Raw genomic sequence first — 24,163 nt, 5'->3', positions numbered from 1 at the left:
CACAATAACCACAAGTGCTGAAGTTATGGTTGAGCATTTGATGATAAAGGAAATTGTTGTCAGTTTATCCTCTGAATGTCCTCAGTTTCCATTCCTTCTTCCCCTTGAAATGAGCTTATGATTTCTTTTCACCCTTAAGACTTTTATGCTCAGCAGTTGACTATCTCACGAAAGGCTAATTCGATGATTTGATATGGTTAATCATTGTGATAAGGCTGTGCCCTGGATTTGGAAGGTGGGGAAATTTTCTCTCAGAAGAGGAACTCAGGCTTTCTACCACTGACTAGGCTTGCCAGTGAGGTGAGGGAAAGCTCATTGCCAGCCTGGCAAATGACAGTGTTTAAAGAAAACACTCTGGAGGAGAGCTTTACATTCTGACTGAAATGATGAGTGAGACTTCTGCCAGGAGTAAGCTAGCAGCGCAAAGCATCTGTATCTGCCTGGCAGACCCCACTTCATTTTGCAAAGGGGCTTAAAGCAGTAATTTTGGGGTTGCCTGCAGACATGTACCATTACCTGTTGCAGGGTTTTGGAGTCAGGCGGCTGCAGGAGCAGCCTGAGGGCCAGGCCCTGCAGTACCAAATGTACAGGCACATCTCTCTCAGTGGAAGAAGCTGAAGGAGTCTACAGGCATATACAAGCAGCTGCACCTGAGCCTCTGCTCAGCTCCCTGCCTGACTGCTGCAGCTAATGTAACATAGGGCAGCCAATAGATCTGTCGATGCCCATTAGGTTCCTCTAAATTGTCATGTGGCAGTTGAGCTCCTGGTGACTCTAAATCAGAGTGGCAGAACATAGGTTCTTATCTCTTCTCACTTAGCTGGCTTTAGCAGACTAGAAGCATATTTTTCAATATATGCATTTTAAAGCACGAATGATAGTAATGTTTTGCAGTATTAAGGTTCTAACTTGATTGAGTGTAGATCTATGTGAATCTTGTTGACAGTCCATTGCTGTTCTATGAATTTATTCATATGAAATGTAAATTGTCTGATCAAATAAACCTGAAAATTTTATCCAAATTACATCAACACTTAGCTACATACTGATGCTTTTATTGACAGAAACTAAAAAATAAACTTCCCAATGTTTGTGAGAAATAAAGGGAATATTACTATCTTTTTATAGTCATAGTTTGCAAAGAGTTAATCTTCACTTCTCTGCAGACTTTTAAAATTAATCATACAGTAGAAAATTAACATTGTCAAAGTTATCTGGGAGGATCAAGAGGAACAGAGTGATAAGATATTATGAACCATTTCTTTCTGTGGCTAAACAGTATCTGGTGCAAAATGAGACCATTGGGTTATGGTGTTCTGCAAATTAAAGCAGCCGGAGTTGTTGTGTATAGTGAAGGAATTTCAGCCTTCCTTGAAATGTTGCAGCCTGAATTGCATTTTTGAGACCATTGGAGCTTGTGCTTAGTTGATGATAAAGTAGGAACTGCTGGAAAAAGGGAAAGGGGTCTTCCAAGCCAGTAACCAAAGCAAACTTCTTTCTTCTTCTAAGCCAAAGCATTTTGATTCACATTCTGCTTATGGTAAAAGATGCTTTAAAAATGCAGATGTATGCGACAGATTGATGAGCAGAGGCTTATAGCTCAGAGATGCGTACACAGAAGACACATGTACTTTAGCAGTTTTTGCTACAATCTGTTGAAAACACAAAGTCAGTTGAGGACTTCCTTTTCTGGTCAGTGGACTGTGATTAAGTGTACTGTGGCAGTGATGCATCTCGACACACAAGTGACTTTGTTAGACAGATGCTGTAGGACCTCAGGGGTTCAAGTTGGCTGGATAGCTGAGGTTTGGGGAGAGAAGATTTGGTATGTTATTTTTTTTAACAGCTCAAAAAACCCCATTACGGTACATCTATAATGTATGAATATATGAATGAATATGGTTTCAGGTGCACAATTTGTACTTTACAGCAAGTCCTTATGAAGTACAGTCTTAGGAAGGAATCTGTGTAAAAGTCTGGCTAGAAAGAGTCCCTTGGGCAAAAAACAAATGGAACTTGTGTGGATAAGCTCTGTGATTGACTTTGGGAATCTTTATGTTCAGTATCAGAGCTGTATTTTCAGGTTTTGTATAAAAGCAGTGCCTGGTTGTGGTTAAAATTATCCAAAGTTACATGTAAAAAAACTGAATTAACCTTGCAAAATGCTTCCCTTCTACCATCTTAACAGAGTGGTTTCATTTTATTTTGTGACAAGAAGAAAATAATTCTAGAATTTGTGTTACAGCTGTAAGATTAAATAGCTGTTTCTTTGTGAGTTGTGTGTAGGTGAGTGGGCTTTTCAGAATAAATTCACCTTAGTTTTTATTTTGATACACAAAATAAAAGCTCTGACTTACCGTAAGCAAGTGCACCTTCTCTAAAGATGAGGTAATGTTTTGAACTAACATCCTATACAAGAAGGATAGTAAATCAGGGAAGGGAAGACAGTGCTTTTAGAATAAACTTGTAATTAGATGAGGAAATTATTAAAATATTATACTAGTATTTGAACCTGTTTTTCAGTGTTTGTGAACAGAGTAATACCCTCATACCTTAGTGATAAAATAATTAATTTCCTTGATGAAAAATACCACTTTTCCATTCTAAATCAACTGGAATGTTGTGGCAGTACCCTTTAAGTGAATGACAACTCCCTTTTCGATGTACTGAATATAAGAAATGTCTGTTTTATGGAGAAGTGAAAGGAAGAAGCCTGGTATTTGCTCTTCTGATGTATTGTCTGTGTTATAATGAAGGGGTTGATTATAAAGATGCAACTCATTCTGACCAGTTAACATGTTTGTTTTATCATAAATTCATTGTTGACCCCTTTCTGCTGTCCATGTTAATGTTTTTGTCCCTTATCCACAAGATCGAACATTTTTTACTCTTGGAGAATTCTAGCCCCCAACTTCAAAGATTGCAAATAATTAAAGATCATTTAAATAAAAGTATAGGAAATTAAATGCTAGTTTTGCATATAAAGTGGGCTTAATGTTCTAGGTGTGATTCCAGATCACTCTTTTAGACTGTTAACTTTACATTCATATTTAACAAATGACATTATTCAGTTTCATGGGGTCACTGTGTCAAAATGTCTGTGTTAGAACTTAAATTTATTTCCAAGGGTTCTTTGAGTGGGCAGATAGGAGTGGTATGTTAGAATGATTTACCATCTCTGATTCCCTGTGTAGATTTTAAGGCTAGGAACTTAGTCTGTGGTGTAAATTCTAAGTCTAGATGGATTCAGCTTCTCCAAAGTGGCAGGTGGAATGAATGGAACTCGCATCTCAAATGTGGGAGGCTGACCCTCTTCTTAAATATTGATGGTCCCTCTATTACCTGATCAAGGTGACAGTTTATCTACCTCTCTCCTAACGTTGCTAGAATACATGAAAGTATAACTGTGGCCAAAGTTGCTTTGTTAACATCCCATATTGGAAAGCCCAGTGGACTGTTTAGCAGATCATCAGTTGTTGGGTATAGACAAGGGATGTCATCTATATGTGTGCAAATTGAGGAGTCTGGAAAAGTTTGTTAAAAGCTGTCAGTCATCTTCATTGGATCACAGGCTATTTTTTATTGCAGAATTTATTTTGCTGGGCTATAAATTATTACATGAGTATCAGTGGTGATCTTTTCTGTGGAACTGCTGACTTTGTACTCTAAGATAGGCACTGGGTGTAAATTTCACAGCCTGACTAAAAGTGCAGGGGAAAAGAGTGGGTAATGAGAGCAGAGCAGCCAGTTCTTTAATTGAATTAGAAGCCGGGTGACACCAATGCAGACACCTGTCCAATTACAGACAGGCCAAGGTGTTTACCATTGCTGTACAAGCGATTTGAAGATGACAGAAATCTTTCCGCCCACAGATTAACATAATGAAGGAGAACAGATTACAGTGGATGCTGGCCAAACAGATAGGTTGGCAGCTGAGGAAAAAGTAGTTTGCTGAAGTATGTAAATAAAATCTGTGCGTTTTCTATTGCCTACCTATGTAGCGCATCTTGTTACTTTGCTGAGAAAAAGTAGTGCAAGTGTACACAATAAGGAAAGTTACTAATTATGAAATGAACAAAGTATGCTTTTAGTTGCTGATTTTGCAGAAAATTTGTTGGTTTTTCTAATCAACAGATACTTTCTGTTGCAAAAAGGTGGTTTTATTTTTCAAATTCGCACTGTCCTTCATAAACCTACCTACATAATGTACACACTGTTGCATTGCAGATGCTTAATATGCTTCATATAAAATCTTTCTGCTTTGTCAAAAGTAAAAACCACAGTCAAACAACCCAATACAAACCTTCTACAGCTATGAACATCTTACTGGATATGTGAGTGTGACTCTCAGTGCCTGAAGCCATTGATGACCCCACAGAATGCCTTCTATCATGAAATGCAAGGAGCATTAATTCACTGCTTCATGAGAAAAGAATGCTATAAGTACTAACTGTACATATAAAAATGAATTGCTTCCTAAAGCACAGCAGACTGAATAGAGAGATAGCATATGCTCTATACCATGCTCCTTTTATCCAAGAACCTGCGAATGTCAAAGAGGATTTGGTTTCTGTATGTGTTTATTTACTGACGGTACCAAAAGTACCTTCTTTCAGTGATCTAGAAATAAGTGCTGTCTGTTGTCTCATACAAAAACAAACAAACAAAACAAAACATGCCTTCAAATAATAATAATGATGACATTTCTGTGCTGGAGAATTTCTGTAGATACCAGTATTGCTGCTTTACAGGGATACTGACATTTGCTACATCATTATTTTCTTTTTTTGTGCATATTGAATGCTCTTAAAAATACACAGACAGCTTTGCTTGGGTAAGGGCTGACATGACATTCTCTTTCTTCCATGTAGTATTTACACTGGACAGTAAGAAGGCAGTACAGTTTTTCTCTGCCAACATGGGATTTGCAAAATCAAATCTATTACCAGAATCGATCCTGTTCAACTGGTTTCAGTTTAACATAGGTACTCTGGCATGAGTGCTGCTACTTCTGATTACGCCTTCATACATAAGAACAGAACCTCAGAAAATTAAAATAGAAACATCATTTACAATGCTGATCCTTGAAGTCTTTGGATAAATTCCAATAAAAGATACAAAAATAACTAATACAATAAAAGCTAACTTTGTGTTTCCATGTGACTACATGTATTAACGAGCTCTGTAAAAAATAGTAGAATTACTCTGACTATCCCACTCAGAAAATAATAAGAGCATGTTGTAACCATAAACTTCCAGCATCCAATTCTCCAGCTCAGTTTTTCTGTGGCTGTGAAATTCTTATGTGAGAACATAGATTTTCTGCTGAAATTTAAAGGTGTTTTGCATTCTGTGTAGTAACTCAACTAAGAGCAGCATAAAGGACAGTTTTTTTCTATCTGTTTGTGTATGCGTAATGCTGGCAAGTTTTATAGTATCATACCATGAGAGGTTTGGCAAAGAATTACGTTCTCTAATGTTCTACTGTTTCATAGTATGAAATAAAGCTTGACATGACCTGTCCATCTTTAAATTACTTTCCATCCAATATTAGTTTCTTGTTGGGTCTATTTTCCAATGGGAACTGCTGACATTTCTCAAAATGGCTGTAAACCATTTTAATTTTTTTTTTTCCCCCCACACTATCCATCTGCATGTTTTCGTTCAAGATATTGTGTAACATCTTGACCTGTTGAGCAATTTGTTGTATCCTTTACAAGCTGTCGGTATATATGTGGAAATCCCTCAACTTTACTTATCTAACCCAAGCAGAACCCAAAAAAGACCAGTTTACTAATACTTTTTTTCATGTAAATCACTGGTCACTGTGTCACCTGAATTATGTTACAGTAGTAGCAAGCATGGGGACTATATTCTGCCAATGAAGTTATGAAATATAAGTGGGACATTTCATATAAAAAAAGAGTTTTGAGTTTATAGATGAATAAGTAGGGGCAACATTGGAGAGGAAATACTGAAATAACTGTTCCAAGAGTCTGTGAAAATTCCTTGAAAAGTCAAAAAAAGAAACAAAAGAAACAAACAATCAAAAAAGAATAAAGCCTCAAATTTGTTGTCATGGTTAGCATGCAGTGTGCAGCTCAGTCTTGAAGTAGTGTGTGTTATTGGTGAGAATAAGTAAAGAAACTTAGCTGCATGACAAACATTAAGAATGCAATAAAATGCCTCTCTTAATTTGGTTTACAAAATTTTTTGTGGCCTGATATGAACAAAACCTTAAAATCCTTTTTCTTTTCCAGCTCTGTGTATGTATGTAATCAGTCTGTACAATGTACATGCAAAACACCTTGCTTTCTTCTGTTGCAGGCGTATTGACAGGCTTGCGTCCCTTCACAAACTATGCTGTAACCCTAACCGCTTGCACTTTGGCTGGCTGTACTGAGAGCTTGCATGCATTGAACATCTCCACTCCACAAGAAGGTAAAGTAATTTCAAAGGTCTTGACTTCCACATTTCAGTCATGAATAATAAAACAGGAGAAGAGCTAAATGCTGCAAAGCCATTTGCTGGAAAACCCCAACCTAATTTGATGACAAAGTGCATTGCCAGACCATAATTGCTCCATTTTTTGGGGGGGTGCGAAAATGAATCAAACTCCATACCCTTTAATGACATGCATCTTTAATAGCTGTAATGCAGATTAATGGGCTTTTTAATTGCTGTTACATTGTTCATGCAAGAGCCTTGTCATTAATATGAAGCATCTGAAAGATTAATGAAAGCTTCCTCATTTTACTATGGCTCAGAAGTAAATCTAGAGACAGTCTGACTAAAAAGAATTGATTGTATGGCACAGTATGAAATTGAGAATCAAACGGTTGATTTCCATGGTTTCTTTTAACTGCTAAACACCAGCAATAGGCAACAATTATTTCAGTATGATGAAACCTCTGAATGCCAATTGAGTTATTTATTAATCAGATTGTTTGTTCAGATTTTCCCTTTTCTAAACTCTTTTACAAGTTGTTGGGCTCCAGCTTAAAGGATGTGAGTGTAAATTAATGTTTTCTAAGTTTACATTAAGAACTAGAGCAGGAAGAAAGCAAAAATAATGCTATGCTTCTGGCTTTAGAGACTAGCCTGGTAATAACACACATCAATTACTTGAGCAAATGTTCCCAAAAGAACTCAATTCTCATTTAAACATGAAGTCCCCCTCTCATCCTTCTCCTGGTTCCATCATCCTAAAGCCATGTTAATCCAGTTAGAGTTGTTGACTCCATATTTGCACCAACAGGATAATAAAGGCTTGGACTGAAATCTGTAGGAAAAGTTTAATCTTCCATAATATGGAATAGTTTTCAAACTTCCCTCTCTCCCACAGTCTGATCTACTAACTCTACTAACAGAGGTGTATCTTTAAAAAGGCTCTTAGTTTTATTTTAAAATTAAGTTGTGTGAATCCAATGATAGTTATGAAAAGACTGCTGGAGCATTTTGCTACTGCTAGAACAGGTATGTGTGGAAGGTGTTGTCCTGATGAGGACAGTCCTGAAGATTCCTGTCTAACATGTCTGGAACATGGTTTTGATGTGAACGTGGTGAAAACTGCCAGCAGCACCATTCTGATCAAAACACAGTATCACGTCTACATAAACTGTTAGAGTTTGTCAGGTGGTGTTAGCCATGAAAATGCGTAGCCTCTGAGAGCCAAATAATTAATGGACCCTTTGATGTTAACATGAAATACAGTGTTGAATATTTCCTTCTAGTATAATAACTTAAGAAGTCTGTCTGTCTCGTTGTCTCAGCTTAGTGAGTATTCTTGCTAAAGAAGGAATTCTGTGTTTCAGAAAACATTCAATGTTTTCAGATGTTCTGTCATATCAAGAAGGTTTTGGCGAGAATAGATTTTTATTTTTTTTTTTCCCTAGAGATCAAATAAAGCCATGGGGAACATGTACTTCATCCCTCAGAAGAATTGAACAAAATGTCAATGTATGGAGTTTCTATATTTGGCACACTCTTGTTGCGTGCTCTTAGTAACAATAAATTGATGATACAGAAGACAGACACCATATCACACCCTCCAGCTATCCCCATTTCCCTATTGAAACATTCATTACTTTATAGTGTTTTCACATTGCCAGCCACTGCTAGTTATTGTTTTAAATTGCTAGCACCGAGCTTGTAGTTTACAAGATATTCCTCCCAGGCTAAGGCCCAAGTTCTGTTCTTCTTGAGATGTTCAGTGGGATTCCTTGTGCTTTTAAAATACAACTCACTGAAATTGTGAGAAAACTCAACTTTTTATTATTATCCATTGCCAACTTTCAGTATGTTATATATGTAAAATCTGTGCTAAACAAACATTATGAAATGTATTGAATTATGAAAAGCATGAAGGAAGGAGTACTGCATAAGAATAATGCATCTGCATTCATGATTAGAAAAATTGATCCCTTTTTGGTTACGAATAACAAGCATGAGGAAGAAGAAATAATTTGTATTAAAAAAGTCTGCTCTAAATTTATGTACCACTCCATGTGCTCAGATATTTACTTGGAGAGATACAGAAGCAAAGAGTGTATCTTTATCTATCACAGAACTTTATGGTTACTAGGGCACCTCACAGGTTATAGGAGAATTCTCAAAATGTTCATACTTTGCAAGCATGAAATCTCTCCGGAAATGTTAACTTCACACAAAAAAATAACCCATTTCTGGTAGCTATTATTCATTGACATAATTTCCAATTTGTGGAAAGCTAAAAATACTGTTATACAGTAGACCTGCAGAAATTTTATATCTGTTCACTGAATTATCTTTTTTGAAGTCTTGGGAGTGTGGCAAAGACTCCATTTTTCTTTCTCACTTTTTCTTACCCCCCACAGTAAGGTAAGATATGATACAACATGCAGTATTATATCATTAATACGAATGTTGTACTTTTTTAACCAGCCCCTGAAGATGTGCAGCTGCCCACAGCAACAACCTTTCCCACATCCTTGCTGGTGGGCTGGAGTCCTCCAAAAACACCAAATGGTATTATTACACAATATACTTTATATATGAATGGAGTACCAATTTATTTTGGAAATGGGACCAGCTGTGTTGTAAAAGGTATGTTCTCCTCTAAGTATTATGTAAGGTGGGTATCTCATAGTTTCTGTGAACAATTCTATAGCAGACCCCTTATTATTTTGCATTAATGACTGTATTAGTCTTGCTTTTGGATTTTATAATTCATTACTTAGAGTCAGCTGTGCTGGTCTTCATGTTTGATAAGACAAAGTTCATGTGTGAACTAGGTGTGTGCCATCCCTGAGTTACCTTGCTTAGAGAGCACTAACTAGTGTTATTCCTGATGAGGGTGGAAGAAGCCAGAAACTGGGTTAGAATATGTAAGATATTTGGGCTGAATTGTGAGGTTAACTCTTTGCTACCATGATAGTAGTGATGGTGTGAGTGTTTTGTTGTATGTTGTTAAACTTCAAGACATTTTCCTCCTTGAGCTGAAAATGCACAATTCTTCAGCTTCCATATGGACTCTGGTAAGAGCCTCTCATGTAGCGTACATCCTTCCTGGATGTCTTTTGTGAACAGCAGCCCTGTTATTTCTGCTTGGAAGTGACCAACCATTCTAAAAAAGTACTGCCTGTTAAAATTAAAACATTTCAGATGAAATAGAAAGATAAAACGAGCTGTTATACACTTTAAAGCCCAGAGGGTTCAATTTGTTAAAGGATTTTTCATAGGACACCATTGTGACTGAACAAAGATTAATATTGTCATGGAGTATCTAAATCCTGTTCTGTGTTATCCTCTTTCACAGGAACTATGCTGAATTTTTGATAGCTTTATAACTTTTCGGTCTCATAGCATTCAAAACAAGTAAACTGTAAGCCACTGGAGACAAGAAACATTCTACAGACCTAATGGTTTGGGGATATTTATTTGTTTTTCCCACTGTATTCCTTCAATTTTCTTAATTAGAGAACCATTCTCTTGCTGTTCTGAACTGCCACACTTGTTAAAAGCCGCAACTAAATCCATTTTTTTTTCTGATAGTTATATCAGTATTCTGGAAGCTATTTTGTAGTGCAGTGAAGAATGGTAAACTGCCTATTTTAAAATAGTTATTATATTAAGTAGCCAAGTTATTTGTTCAGATTTAGATTGTTTATACCATATGCACACCAACAGAACTGGAAGTACCATAGCAAAATCTAAATGCTATTCTGCACCCATCAGAATTTGTAGGTATGGGTAAAGGAAAAACATCCTATTGGACAATTCAGGGGAAAAAAAGGCATCAATATCCTTCTTTCTTTTAAATGTAAGGCCTTAATATTCAAAGCCATTTCTGCATCTTGAGTTAGTATAAAACATATTTAAAAATTCATATAGTTCAAATTTCTTTGCCTTGCACAGGCCATAAGCTGCTGGGGTGGTGGGTCAGTTTTGACACTGAAAAATGAATCCAGTTAGAGAACGTCCTGAAGGCTGTTGATGATTGCTGTAATAAATAGTGCACACTTTAAGTCAAACTTTTTCATTCTGTATTCAAAGGTAATGGATTTTTCGTAACCATAGTAACCTTAGAGTATTTCTGGATAAATACATGAGGTATATACATTCTGGTTTTATTTTTGAATATAAACTACCACATTATGTATTACTAATAATATGAAAAATAGGATATAGGTTAGCATAATGACAGCTCAAACTAGTACGCATTTTTCTTCTGCAAAAAAATAAATATTTATCAAAAGTATAGGTTCAATTAATTTCCCCCTTATTCTCCCCAGTTTTCTGGTATTCTTGTAGTGCCATTTATCTTTTTCTCACGATCTCCATTAATCTCCTATTGCCATCCCATAATGCTATTCTCAAGAATTTTGAATTTCATCCCGGGTATTTTTACTGGTGTGCTAATCTCTAACTGGTTGAAAACTGGCAAGGAATGAAAATTGTTCTGGGAAGTAGTCATAATATATTCTAGTTCAGTTGTTTTTTAGCTCAGTTCTGATGTGTTCCAGCCCAGTGCTAATATGAACGCATGTTGGTAGGGATTACAGTCAAGTAACTTTTCTGTTTGTCCTTCAAAAATTTGAAAAAGGTGAATTAAATTTCTGATTTCTGATGTTTTACGTATAAGTCTTGGAAGATCAAATGGAGATTTTTCATCTATATCAGGTTATATTCAGCTAAACTATTTTAAGGAAAAGTAATCTTGTTCATAAACTTCTCAGAGCAGCTTTTGTTGCTTGTGTTCAGAAATGATTCACATTTGTGTGTTTTATAACTTTAATTATTGCAATAGCAATAATTTCATTTTCTGCCTCTCCAAGAAGTGCAAGTCTCTTTGAGCTGGAATCCCATTATGTCACTGTTCAGTAGGACACAAATTCTTTCCATCCATATTCCAGCTTCTCACCCAGACTTGCAGTATCTCAGTGCTTGCAGAGCTTCCTTGTTTCACTTTCCTTTAAAAATAAAATAAAAAAGGGGCCAATGAATCAGGTCATGTTGCCTTGTGCAGTACTGCACAGGAGCCACTCTTGCCCCCTGCTAATAGACATGGCATAGAGATCAGACTGCTTGTTTTGGATCCATTTTATTTAGCTGCCAGTTTCTCAATCTGCCTGAGGGGGAAGAAGTGATCTGAGCTAGCATACTGGGATTTGGGTCACTAGAAATCCCAGTCACTCTGAATCAGGTCTGTTTAGAATCTTGCTTAGATCTGTATGTATTATTAGGTTGAAACACTTCCTTTCAAAGCCCAAGATTTCCTTTTCACAGTTTAGTGGTAAAAGAGATATAAAATAGGTGCGTGTTTTTTTGTTTTTTTTTTTCTTATTTCTCTAATGGCTGTAATTTAAAATAAAACAAAACAAAAAATAGGGCTTTTAACTTTCCGTTGTCATACATGGCTCTTTCCAACCTTTTATCATACAGCATTTGTGCTAGTGATGTTCATGACTTACTGCCTCAGCATAATATGTTGCTGACCCCAAACAGGGAGACAAAGTTCATTCTCTCTGACATCCATTTTCCATTCATTCAACAAAATGATTTTCCTAATTTAATAACTGCACAAATGAGTTCCTGACCACTTGTCAATCCCAGAAAGTCATAAATTTTCTCACTGTTTTTGGAGTGCTGTCTGAATTTAAAAGTTTTATTTGTTTGAGTCTCTTTTTAGGAAAGCATTGGTTCTGACTGAAAGTTAACATTTCACTGACTTTCACTTCAGCCCATGAAAGTCTAATTGCTTTAGGCCCATCCTGGTTGATCCGTAACTTGAGAAGGGATGTGTATTTTCATCACGATGATTGCAAATATATTGTTAGCTTAGTTTCTGGTCTGGACAGTTGTTGAGGGTTTGAAGTACTCATTGATTTTCATGGAAATTCAAGTGTTTCTTTTCTCTAGGGATGGAGCTGTAATTAAAAAGGGAGCCCTTTAAAAGCACATATGGCAAATGTACACTTCACCATGTTGAAAAGGGGCATCCATTAGGCATCCATCATCCATTAATGCCTTTAAGTATTTTCCCTATATTGACAAGTTCAGTTTCTGTGTTGTTAGTAATAAAGTACTGAAATGAAAGTAGTCCCTGAACCCCTTTGTTAACTAGTTGTCTTCATTTTTTTTCTGCTTTTGCCTTCTGTAGTACCACTTTCTCATGCAGTCTGGGTGCTGCTTCATATCCTGAATTGCAGTAAAAGCCTGAAGTCTCTTGCCAGTGGAAGGCTCTGGAGATTTCCAGGTGGAATTTAGGCAATGTAATTCCAGGCTTCTATTTTCATACTTTCAGTTCTTCTGCCTGAAAGGTGCTCTCATATCCAAGACAAACAGCTGCAGCCAAGGAAAAAGTATCACAGCAAGCATCGGCTCTTCAATCCTACATACCTCTCTATTCCTGGAGATGACCTAGCAGCTTTGAGGAGTTGGGGCAATATTTAGAGTTTCATTCAAAACTGATCTTTCAGAAACATCTGATTTTAGGAAAAATTGATGTGGTTTGTTTGTTTGGTTTGGTTTGGTTTTTGTTTTTCCTGTGAAGAAGGAAAAATATGCTTCTCTGACCCATTCAAGCACTTGCAGACAAAACTGTTTTCTGCTCTGAACTGTGGAGATTTCTTAACATCATGCTTTTTAATATTCAGGCAAAGTACTCTGTTTTCTTTTCTTTTTTTAACTGATCTCAAAAATTTCCTGCCTACTTAAATGAAAGAGAAAACAGGCAGGGTTTTATAATGAAAAGTTAGAGATGGTGGTGGATTGCATGGGTGGAGCCAATAACAACTAAATGCAGAAAACTTTAGTAATAAGCAGAAATGGTAATGACCAAATGTGACTCAAGCATCAATTTTGTTTTGGTGGAAACTGAATTGCTGAAGTTTGCTGAAAAACTTCAGAGAAAATAATGTCAAAATATTCCTCTACTCTTAAATGTTACACTTATGTTAGAAGAGAAGAAAGAAGAAAAACAACTTTGTAGATACCTTTATAAAACAGAAAACAACGACAAAAAAGAATAATTCCATCTTTGCATGGAGCTTGGAATTGAGGATGTACATCTGTATTTTTTCCAGTACTAGATTTTTGACAGTGTTAACAAATTGCGTTCATATAATTTCCCTAGCAGATTCTAATGGTTCTCATCATGAATCTTTAAAGGGAAGATATTCTTATTAACACTCAGCTGTATGAAACTTATTTTTTTTCTGCCAACCTGAAAGGAATATTTTCAGTGTTTCTGTGTTACAAAGGCAGATCTTCAGCTGAGTTAAAGCGGTATAGTGATTCCTTACACTGTATCCCCAAGAGTTTGGAAAGCGTTTCTTATGACTGCGACAGACTGACCTAGTAGAGGACTTCTGGGCAAAGTATTAAACAGACTTTGGAAATAGTAGAAAAGCAAACACTTTACAAATTAATCTAAGAAGACAAATTAAGCATTGGCTTATTCAAATTGTTACTTTGCCTGAATGTGGAAATGCTGATCCTACGAAACCACTGTAGAAGGGAAGAGGCAGATGTTCGACATCTGTTAAAAGAGAACTTCGCAAATCTGAACTTAAAAAATGAGAGAATCCCAAATTAGTACCAGTATTTTTTCATGTTGCTCTAAATCTTTAGTAATTGTAGTAAATACAGTATAGTAATGCACACTTAAAATATTTTAGTGAAAAATTATCATTCTTTGATCCCTTTTTCCATATGACTGCTGCTTATTTTAAGTGAAAGACCATGACAATAAAAGCAAAATTTATATAATTTGTATTTTACTAATGGTAAAGTAAAACAGTTTGAATAAGAGAAAATTCGTGGCAGTGTATGCAGGAGGTGCATCCCTGAGAAGATAATGCTTAGGTTACTTTTCAAATAGTTTTGAGATACAGAAATATTTGAAAACACCAGTTTTCAACCCTGAGGATTTTTATTCATTTGTTTTAGTTCCTGCTCAAAAATGAAAGAGACAGTTTTTGCCTTAAAGGACAAACAACACAAAAATTCTGTAGTCCTCTAGCATGAGCTTATTTCCTATGTTCTATGTTGCATTGAAATATATATAAATATCAAGTAAAGCAAGTCTTTTCAAAAGAGCTGTCCAGTACAATACTAATGCTAGGTTTTTAAGTATTCTAATTTGGAATTTTACAGTATCTACATTTTCTGTGAAGCAGAGACTTATTTAACACTATTGGCAATGAAAACAGTATTCATTTCTTTACAGCTGAAATATGTTATCTGAAATGTCCTGCATGTAACCCAATGAGATATGACACAGTGCTTCTTATTTGCATGCTCTTGCTACATTTCCTGGCCCATCACTTTACGTGATACCCAGGTGATAAGGCAGACAGCAAGATGTTTTACAGAATGAAAAACAAAAAATGCCTCTTCCTGCAAGATTTATTCTGACCCAAGTATGCATTTCAGTAAACATTGGTGAAGCTAATATAACAGAGCAGAGCACACTGGTCTGAGAGAAGAAGCTGTCTTCCTCTAGAAGTTTTAGTTGTATAAGAAAGTACATTTGATACACCTGAACTGCCAACACTGACATTGCCAGTGACCAGACTGGTACTATTGTAATTAATTCTGCAGACCCAGAATGCAGATTCAGCAGGCACAAAACCAAAGGACAAATGGGCTGAGTCTGGCATCCCTGTATTTCAGCTTTAGACAGACAGATCTGGTGCACTCATTGGACTTAATAATACAGATCTGGGGTATTTAGAAGAGGGGTGTTGGGGTAAGGGTAAAAGCATTATGTTTATTTGTAGCAGCTCTGTTGTATCATTTTCTATTGCAGTGCATTAGTGCAGTGTTAAATAAAATCTGCTTATTTAAAATCCTTTTAAATAGTGTTTAAATATTTCCTGCTGATACAATCTGCTAAAGTAGTTATCCTTGCTGCAGATTTCAGTTAACCTTGTCGCAGATATTAAGCCTGAAGCTACACAGACTTTTAGGGACCTTGATTATAGAGCAAAACCTAATGGTGTCATTATAAAACCACAGCTGGACAAGCTTCAGGAGTCCTTGTCCTTTGATCAGATTTGGGTAACAGCAAGCCAGAAGAGAACTCATGCTAACCCTGCTGGAATTACTGAGCTCACAGGTTGCTCAAGTATCGCTTTCTAAAAATTAAAATACAACACAAATTATAAAACGAGAAGGATTGGTACCTCAGATTATTTTCCAGATTATTTTGTCCTGTGATTTTACTTCAAAGTTAATTGTCAGAATTAGACATAAGTTGGTTTCTAGGTCCTTTTCTTCCCATTTGCAGGTGCATGATCAACAGAATTTAAGATCTCTTCAGGAGACACAGTATATGGAGGAGGGCAGATTTAAATCAAGTGTTCCTTGAGTTTGATTTTTAAAAATTAAGTATGTTTGTTTATTTATTTTATCAAGTGTGGGATAGTGTCATCTATGATGTGTTCTGCCTTGCCATGTTGATTGACAGGTCTTCTCCAAGACTTCACTGCTGCAGTCAGCAGCAAATTCGTGTTTCACCTGTTTATTTTGTTCTAATATGGCTTGTGTGATCCTTCCTTGGCCTAACTGACCCAGCATAATGTATATCACTCATCTTTCCCTGGGACTTCTGAAAGGTGCCATCTATTTCTCTGCATTCTACTTATTCAGTGGGAAATGTGGGGCTTTATCATGTAGTATGATTTATTTTTCTGAGCAGTTGTCACACAGTGACTGTGGTTTCCAATTAAACACTGAGAGATCTTAGGTTTCTAAGAACTTGATTATATATTCTTGGCCAGGTTGTGCTCATAGCCTGAAACACTTTTTGCAGGATCTTATTTTTTGATGCATGTGTGGTAACTGTGGATTGTCTGAAGCTAATTAAAGGGCAGTGAAGAATTCTGTTCTGTTTTCAGTTTTGCTGATAAAATGGAAATATGGACAGATTAAGCTTAAGTGAAGATTTCATTCCGTTACAAATTTATTAAGTAAGAATCTTAGAAAAGCATCAGAAAGTGTGCAAGATTTTATGTCCAGTTTACAATTCAGATGCTGATAGATGAAGAAAATATTTCCGCTTTCCTAAATTTTGTTAGAATCTTTTTTACACCCTTGTTCAATGGTTTATGTTTAGTTTTAGCTAATGCTGACCTTGTGTAAATAAAGATCTGATACCTCTAGCAGAGATGGACTTAGGTTAAATGTACTCTTCTCTCTTGATATCCATTCATATGGATGTAACTCATCTTTAATTGGGTAGGTATGAAAAGATTGGGGCATTTTTGATGTAACTAGCTGTGTAATGAAGCTGTTCTCAGTGATTTTCCTGATGCCCTGGAAAACCTACTTGTATTTTTCATCACTTATTTAGAACCATTTGGTCCTGGACTGCCATAGACTTGCATATTTAATTTAAGATAAATACCTTCTTCCATGCAACTATTGCAGATACTATTTGTTTGTCAGCTGTGATAATTATTCTGTCTGAACAGAACACGCTTTGCTCTTTAACATTCCCTAGACACAGGTTCTTCTCTCTATATCCCAGCTTTTCTTTTTTTCTCTATGCCCCAGCTTTTCAATAGCATTGGAGAGATTATAAGAAAGATCTAGGTAGGTAGCACGACAATAATGCTTTTGGAGGATCCCCAGCAAGGGGTGGTTCTTTTCCTTGGTTTTACAAACTGCGTGATCATGAGGGTATTCAGTTATTACCCATTACTTAGATAATTTTAACAAGTTGGTTGTTGAAAAACTGGAAAGCTATAGCTAGACAGTTTTATGAGAGATGAATCTTTTTGGTCTGCATGTTTCAGACTTGTTCTTTCAATTAATCTGAGAGCGTCTTCCTTACAACTGATGGTTCTAAGTTGCTTCACCAATTAATATTGTCTTTTGTTACTGAAGGCTCAGACCTTCCTGGGCATTTTTTGTATTTCACAAGTTGTCTTTTGTATATGAAGAATGCAGGTCTAAGTGTTACAAAGCCATAGAGGAGCTGGATATAAGTCTGGCTTAAACTGTAGTTGATGGTTTGAATGTTTGCAGGAGGATTCCTGTTGTTTTGTGTTTCTTTCTTTCCTACAAAATCTGTGTTCTTGTCCTCCTAAGTTAGACAGAAGAATATTCAAGGCGTAAATCATCCCATAAAAGGCATGAAAAGCAATCTAGGATACTTCCTTTCCTGTTCAGTCACTGTAAGAAATCTAGCTGAGGTTTCTATACTGATCACCTAAATTCTTTACGTAAAGCTTAGTAGCCTTTTAGTCAGTACTGAACTCCATTGTGATTTCCACTATTTTACATGAAATATTGTATTTTTATGACAACCTATCTGAATGAATGATTGAAACATTTTACATAGGTTTTAGTCTGACTTCAAAAGCTGCTGGAAATTTTCTCTTATTTTCTCATTCTTGTTTTTAACTGTGTAAGTTGAGTAACAAATTAAGGTTATGTGTTACCGGGAACATAGCAAGTGTGTGGCCCAAAATATTCGTGTAAGCAGAAAGCTAAATATGTAGGAAAAGCATGACATTAATGTGCTTTAAGTCATGCTTAGACTCATGCTCTTAAGAATAGTGTGAATGAGAAACATTGTCTCTGTTTCTGTGATGTCTGCTGTTGAATACACCAAGTTCCTATATTACAAATGCACATTTCAATCCAATTTGCTGTATGTTGGGTTTTTTTGTTCATTTGCTTGTTTGTTGAATTCCCAGGGGTAGTTATGGCTACATGAAAAGAAACTCAAAAACAATTCTATTCAATCATTTTGTTAAGGGAGATTGCTCAAGGTCTGTAAGAGAATAAGTTATTCTTATACTGATGTTAATATATAATATACTGGAAATGGTATTTGGAAACAACTAGAGAATGTGACTTAGTGGAAGATTCTCTGTCCTTATTATGAAATTGCTTGTCTGTCCAGGATGACTGGCTAGACCAAGGGAGTTCATACAAAGGGTACTTAGGGTACATAGGTAGTGAAATTTTCTCCAGTCTGTTCTAGGAGAAATGTAATAAATCCAGGAAATTATCAGATGAAACTAACCCATGTTGCTATAGAATAGCTTCCTTCTGAAAGTGAAATTTCATACTGACTTCTACTTTGGAGTTTCTTTATGATTAATTTGAATGTTGTTGCCCATTAGTTTTCTGATGATGGAATAATAATTTAATCCAATTTACAGGAACGTTCTCTTGAGCTGAAATTGTAACATTTTCATCAGTTCAAGAATATGAATGATCTCCTACATGTACAGATAATTTTGATGCCTGTTGCTTTTCTCAAAAGTGAAAATGTTATTTTCTTTTCAAATACCGTGTTTTGAGTTGTTGAGATAATGGCTGTTAGGATTTAATACCATTGTAGCAAATTAATTGCAAACTATTAAATTGCAGTAGAAATTAAAATACATGTATAATGAAGGTTTTCTTTTAAGTTAGCAGGCTAAGTACACAGAATGCTTGTCAAGGAAAACAGAGTGAGGAACAATGAAGAAATTGAAAAATAAAATAAAAATTAATAAATAAGAATGAATGTTACCGGAAAAAGTGAGGTACACATCTTAGCCTAACTACAAAGAGAAATAGCATGGCAGGAGGTGGAAGAGTCTTAATAAGATGTCATTAGAATCTAGAACAGATCTTGTTTGCACAGAGGATAGGAAAAAAGAAAAAGAAAAAAAAAACCAAAAAACAAAAAAAAAAAACCAAAAAAAAACCCTGGGAAACTGAGTATATTTAATTGCAGATGGTTTAGAGATTGCAGATGGTTTAGAGACATTGCAAGAAGGCTTCTTTCACCTGAGTTTGTCCCTAGTGAGGTCTCATTAAGAAGTACTTTGTTTTATACAGTAGTGTTGCATCCAGAGAACCAAAATGCTTGGACACAGCTAGGCTAAAATAATTTCTTGTTCCTACACCTTATCACCAGTAGCAGAATACTTTTTAGAGTTAGAATTGCTGTGGTGAAAGCAGCAGGTTCTTGTAAAGTCTGTGGCCTTCATGTGGCTTCTGTGAATTATGGTCATGGTAGACATACATTAGTATGTATGCTTCAGCTGAGAAACTGAGGACTTAGGAGAGCATGAGCATTGTTTTGAAATGTAAGATCCAAAAGGAAGGGTTGTTTGTCATGGTAACTACAAAGTGTAATAACGGTCTAGTTAAAAGTTCTGTGTTCTCTTTGTAAATTGAGGACTCCAGTTTACTTTGGCATTTAACTTCAGTTTACTTCTGAAACCACTGCCATTTCATGTCTGACTCTTACAATCATGCCCATGACTGTATAGGAGAACTGGGAAAGATGACACTGACACAGTAATATACAGCAGATATATTTACAACAAAGAGTACTAAGATATAGTATCTGTTGCCTTTTTTGCAAGTGAAAGGGCTGGTAGTGCTTATAAAATATAAACAGGCTTGGAAAAAAACAACGAACAAACCACCTTTGTGAAGCAGTAGGGTTGAAAATTAGACGATGTACTACATGCACAAGTTTGGAGGGGGAGAGGATTGGGGTGAAATACAAAAGTCTCTGAAGGGTTTGCCACTCGTGAATTATGCATCTCTCTCTTGCTAGTAGGCGTAAATGCATAATTCTAATCTGTTCTTATTACTTATTTATAACACGCAGTACAATGTAAATCCTATACCTCCTTTGTACAAGCTTAACATGCCAGTTAAGATATGCAGATATTTCAAGGAGCCTGCATAGACAACTTTCTTGGCCAATTAAAGGGCTTAAACTTCAAATAGTAAATTAAACTGACTTTTCCCCTACTATTTACAGGAGGAATATAGACAATACATTAAAAAATACTTAAAAATAAGGGAGAAGACCAATAGATAATAAGTGCATTCATCTTGAAATAAACTACTCTGCATTATTATTATTTATGATAGTCACTGTTATTAATAAACTACGTGTGGGATAGAGAAAAAGCCTTCAACAACCACTGAATTTATGAGACTGGGGACAAATGCACGTTCTTCCTTTTATATCACTGGCACTGATCGATTTGTATTTTTCCCTGATGATGTTTTATGCCATTATAACTGTTTGGTGGCTCCTTACTCTTGAGTTATGGTTGCACAGCACTTCAGAAAAGAGAACAAGCCTCTGAATGTTATATCCTAATCTACGCATCCTATAGATATGCCATAATACAGAGCAGCTGACTGATCCACATATGGTCTGTTTACCTACGAAAGTGATTAGGCTTTTTAGACATTTCTGCCCCCCCACCCCCCCGTTTGGATGTGTGTGTTGAAAATGCATATAAAATAAGTAAACTTAAAAATAAATAAATAGTAAAAAGAAATCCAAATAAATTTACCCAATTTCATGTCGCCCATGTCAGTGCTCAAAAGCTGGGGTTGCTTTTTTTCTGGTGAGAACAAAGGAGAGCAAGTAGAGGTACAGCATATTTTACAGTGCTGATAATTCTACAGCCAGCAAAAGCTTTTGTGGTCTTGCAACTTGCTGTAAATTGTTCTGACTAAAAGAGGTACTCAGAAGTTGAGTCCTCCCACTATCCCTGTTCCAGCACTGCAGTAATGTAAAACAAACAGAGAAACCAAAACAATACAAAAACAAGCAAACAAAACTTTATACAGAGCTGATCTGGACCTAGAAAGGCGTTAGTATTTTCTCTGCTGAAACTTTTAAATCCCATGATGCCTTGTCTGGATGGTGAGAGGTATTTTCTAATTATCTTGTGTTGGTATTACAAAACTATTTTGCTAAACAAATGTTATAATCTATGAACCTGTAATCTAAACCTTTACTCGAAACCATGTCAACCTGGTAGTGTCTATTTTTCTTTATTTTTGGGTTAAAAATTACCTTAGGCAAGAAAACAACAAAAAAGTATTGTGGAGTTTTAAGTAGTTTCAGATATAGTGAGAGAAGTGTAGAAGTGTAGGGGAAATTACAGTGATGCTTATTAAGATGGCTTAAAAACATAATGCTGATATTTGCCATTTCTTCTCCAGAATTTGATCGATAAAGATAAAAATCCTGTCAACAGAAGTTTTTGTTTTGTGATTAACACGGAATTGATTCCCAATTACTTTTCTATTTAGCAACTATATACCTGTGTGGTATTTAAGTTTCCTTTTCTCAGGCTGTTTTTTTTTCTTTTCAGTCTGCCTCCCTAAGAGAATGTTTGTAGGCCTGTGCTTTCTCACTACCATTTTCCAGACAGCCCTTATTTCTGCATTTTGTAATATATGCTATCCCAGATAAGCCTGCACTGTTGATTTATAGAAAGTGGTAAGTAACAGTTGCTGTATTACTTAACGTATATTCTTACAGAACTTAACATCTCACTGGATTCTGTTACCACAGCTGCACATTCAGATGTGTTTTTCAGTGGGCTGTAAAAGTGGCAGTCAGGCACTTTTCTTGACCTGATACTATCAACGGAGAACCAAATCTAAGGTGAATCTGAATTTTCGTTTTCATACTGCAGCAAGAGTGAAATTACTTGGGAGCAGAAGATGTACTTCTGTTAGAGCCAATGGTTTCTTGGTCGTACTGATAAGAATCCAAATTTGTTCCAGTTTTATAGCAACATGTATACGATATTTAGATTTGGAATATACCTGTCTAGCGCAAATTTATTTTCCAGTTGAGAACATAAAACTGAAGTTAATATAGTGGTAAAATATTTAAAGCATTTTTTTTCCCCTTTTTCTCATTTTCTGGGACTAAGTGTTCCGGTGGACAGCAGGTTGGCCATGAGCCAGCAGTCTGCCATCTTGGCCAAGAAGGCCAGTGGTATCCAGGGGTGCATTAAAAAGACTATGGCCAGCAGGGAGGTGATCCTCCCCCTCTACTCTGCCCTGGTGAGTCAGTATTTAGAATACTGCTTCCAGTTCTAGGCTCCCCATTTCAAAAGAGGCAGGGATCTCCTAGATGGAAAAGTGATACTTTTCCAAAACTGGGACTGTGGCTTTTCCTTTTGCATGTAGTAGCTACATTACTTCTTTGAAATCATTGCAAACTGAAATGATAAAGATCCTTGTTTTGCATGTGTGTGAAGAGATTTTCTTCTTGAATATTATACAAACCAGCACATGACTGTATTATTTTTGTTGCTTTTGCGTGATATCTGTTCTTGCACAATGCTCTGAACTCTTTTGGCAGTATAAACCTCAACTGAAATAAGAATTTATCCTCTGTGAGTAATTTAGAAAACAAGCAATATTTATTGCTGAGTAAATAGCTTATAAGATGCATCAGCATTACTGGTCAGCTAGAAGTGATATTGTTCATATACCATTATGTCAAAATCTTTGCTGCTTAGAGAGCAGAAGAACAACTTATGGTTCTTCCTGAAAATAATTATTTCTGACTTTGTGTTCTCCTGTTTCTTGTCCTTATTTCAAGTAGGTTCACAAAGTTTTTTTGACAAATTCTAATTCTTGAACAGTCTTCATTAATGGCTGTTGTCCAGCAAAAGTTGCTACTGCTTTGGAAGATGCATTATTTTCTTCAATTAATGGCTCATTTCCACATGTAGAAGACTATTAATTCTTAGGCACTTTAGCAAGTACATATGTACATTGTTACCTTATTGTTCATTGAGTTGTCCTAATATGCAAGCAGTGTCACTTGTGATGACCTGTTTTTGTAGAAGTGTTGAGTACAGCATGAGGTTTACAGGACGTCTGGGAAAAAGGTGAAGCACTAGTATTAAACCTTCCAAGAGGAGATTGTATGTGATCGATGATTCTTAAAGAGTTGATGTAATTAAATTTTTGTTATTTTATAGAAACAGTAAACAGAATATAGTGTACTGAAATTTACATACGTAAGTGTTGCTTGCTTTCAGAAATTGGTGGAAGGGCAAGAACCACTAATGATAATCAGTGAAGCAAATCTGGAAATATCGTCTTGGCATTTCCGCTATGATTTATTTGTTTTGATTTCTTTTAAATTGTAGTGCATAAAACTCAAATGGGAGCATCACTGTAACTTGGTGATGTGGATTTATGGTCCCAAAGAGTTTACCATCTAATTAAATATTAAGTTACTGTGAGTTAGTTTAACAAACTATGAGAAAGAAGAGCAGAGAACAGATTAAGGATTTGAGTGATTAGCTGAAGAAGTCATACAGTCTATCTGCATAAACAACACAGTGATTGGAATTCCTTGGATGTTTTTCACCTTCACACTCTCTCAGCAGGCTTGCTTTGCTGTGCTGCTAACAATCCCATGCCATGGTGCTGTCGTATTATTTTCCTATGAATATAGCAATGGGAAAGCTATTCTCTCAATTATTTTCCTGAGAGAAACTATGTGGGGTTCCTTACACAAGTCACTTTTCAACTGAGCACTCACCAGGGCAGTACGTTGTCATTTCTGGTCCTTACAATAGTTGCCTGAAATTGGGGCAGGGGAAGAGGTGGAGGGTGTGGAAAAAAAGAGGAGAAAAAGAGAAAATAGAGGAAGAGGAGGAAGAAAAGGGTGTGTCATTCTTTTGCTATAAACACAGGATACTGCAGAGTGCAGATGACTTAAAACATTGTAGACAGTAATACTACTACTTTTTAATTGTGATGGATTCTAACAATTTGACTATAAAGTTCATCTTTTGAGTAAAGTTCTTAAATCTCTATTTTCTGTATTCTTATTCTATTTTTCTTTTCTATCTCAGCAAAATCTCTCAAATTCTCTGCT

The 24,163-nt window shown here is 36.0% G+C and overlaps 1 protein-coding gene across 1 annotated transcript in view; it reads left to right on the top strand.

Moving 5' to 3' along the window:
• Nucleotides 1–24,163, top strand: part of USH2A (usherin) — a 342,112-nt gene that overhangs the window by 139,144 nt on the left and 178,805 nt on the right. The window contains exons 31-32 of the mRNA XM_085542932.1: nt 6,328–6,441; nt 8,923–9,084. Of these exons, the coding sequence (XP_085399058.1) occupies nt 6,328–6,441; nt 8,923–9,084 (276 nt within the window). The remainder of the gene's footprint in view (nt 1–6,327; nt 6,442–8,922; nt 9,085–24,163) is intronic.

This window comes from Coturnix japonica, chromosome 3, assembly GCF_054131305.1.
Source record: "Coturnix japonica strain WE chromosome 3, WE-NBRP24, whole genome shotgun sequence".
Taxonomy (NCBI): Eukaryota; Metazoa; Chordata; class Aves; order Galliformes; family Phasianidae; genus Coturnix; species Coturnix japonica.
Note: the sequence above shows the minus strand (reverse complement) of the source record. Positions and strands in the feature narration are given on the sequence as shown.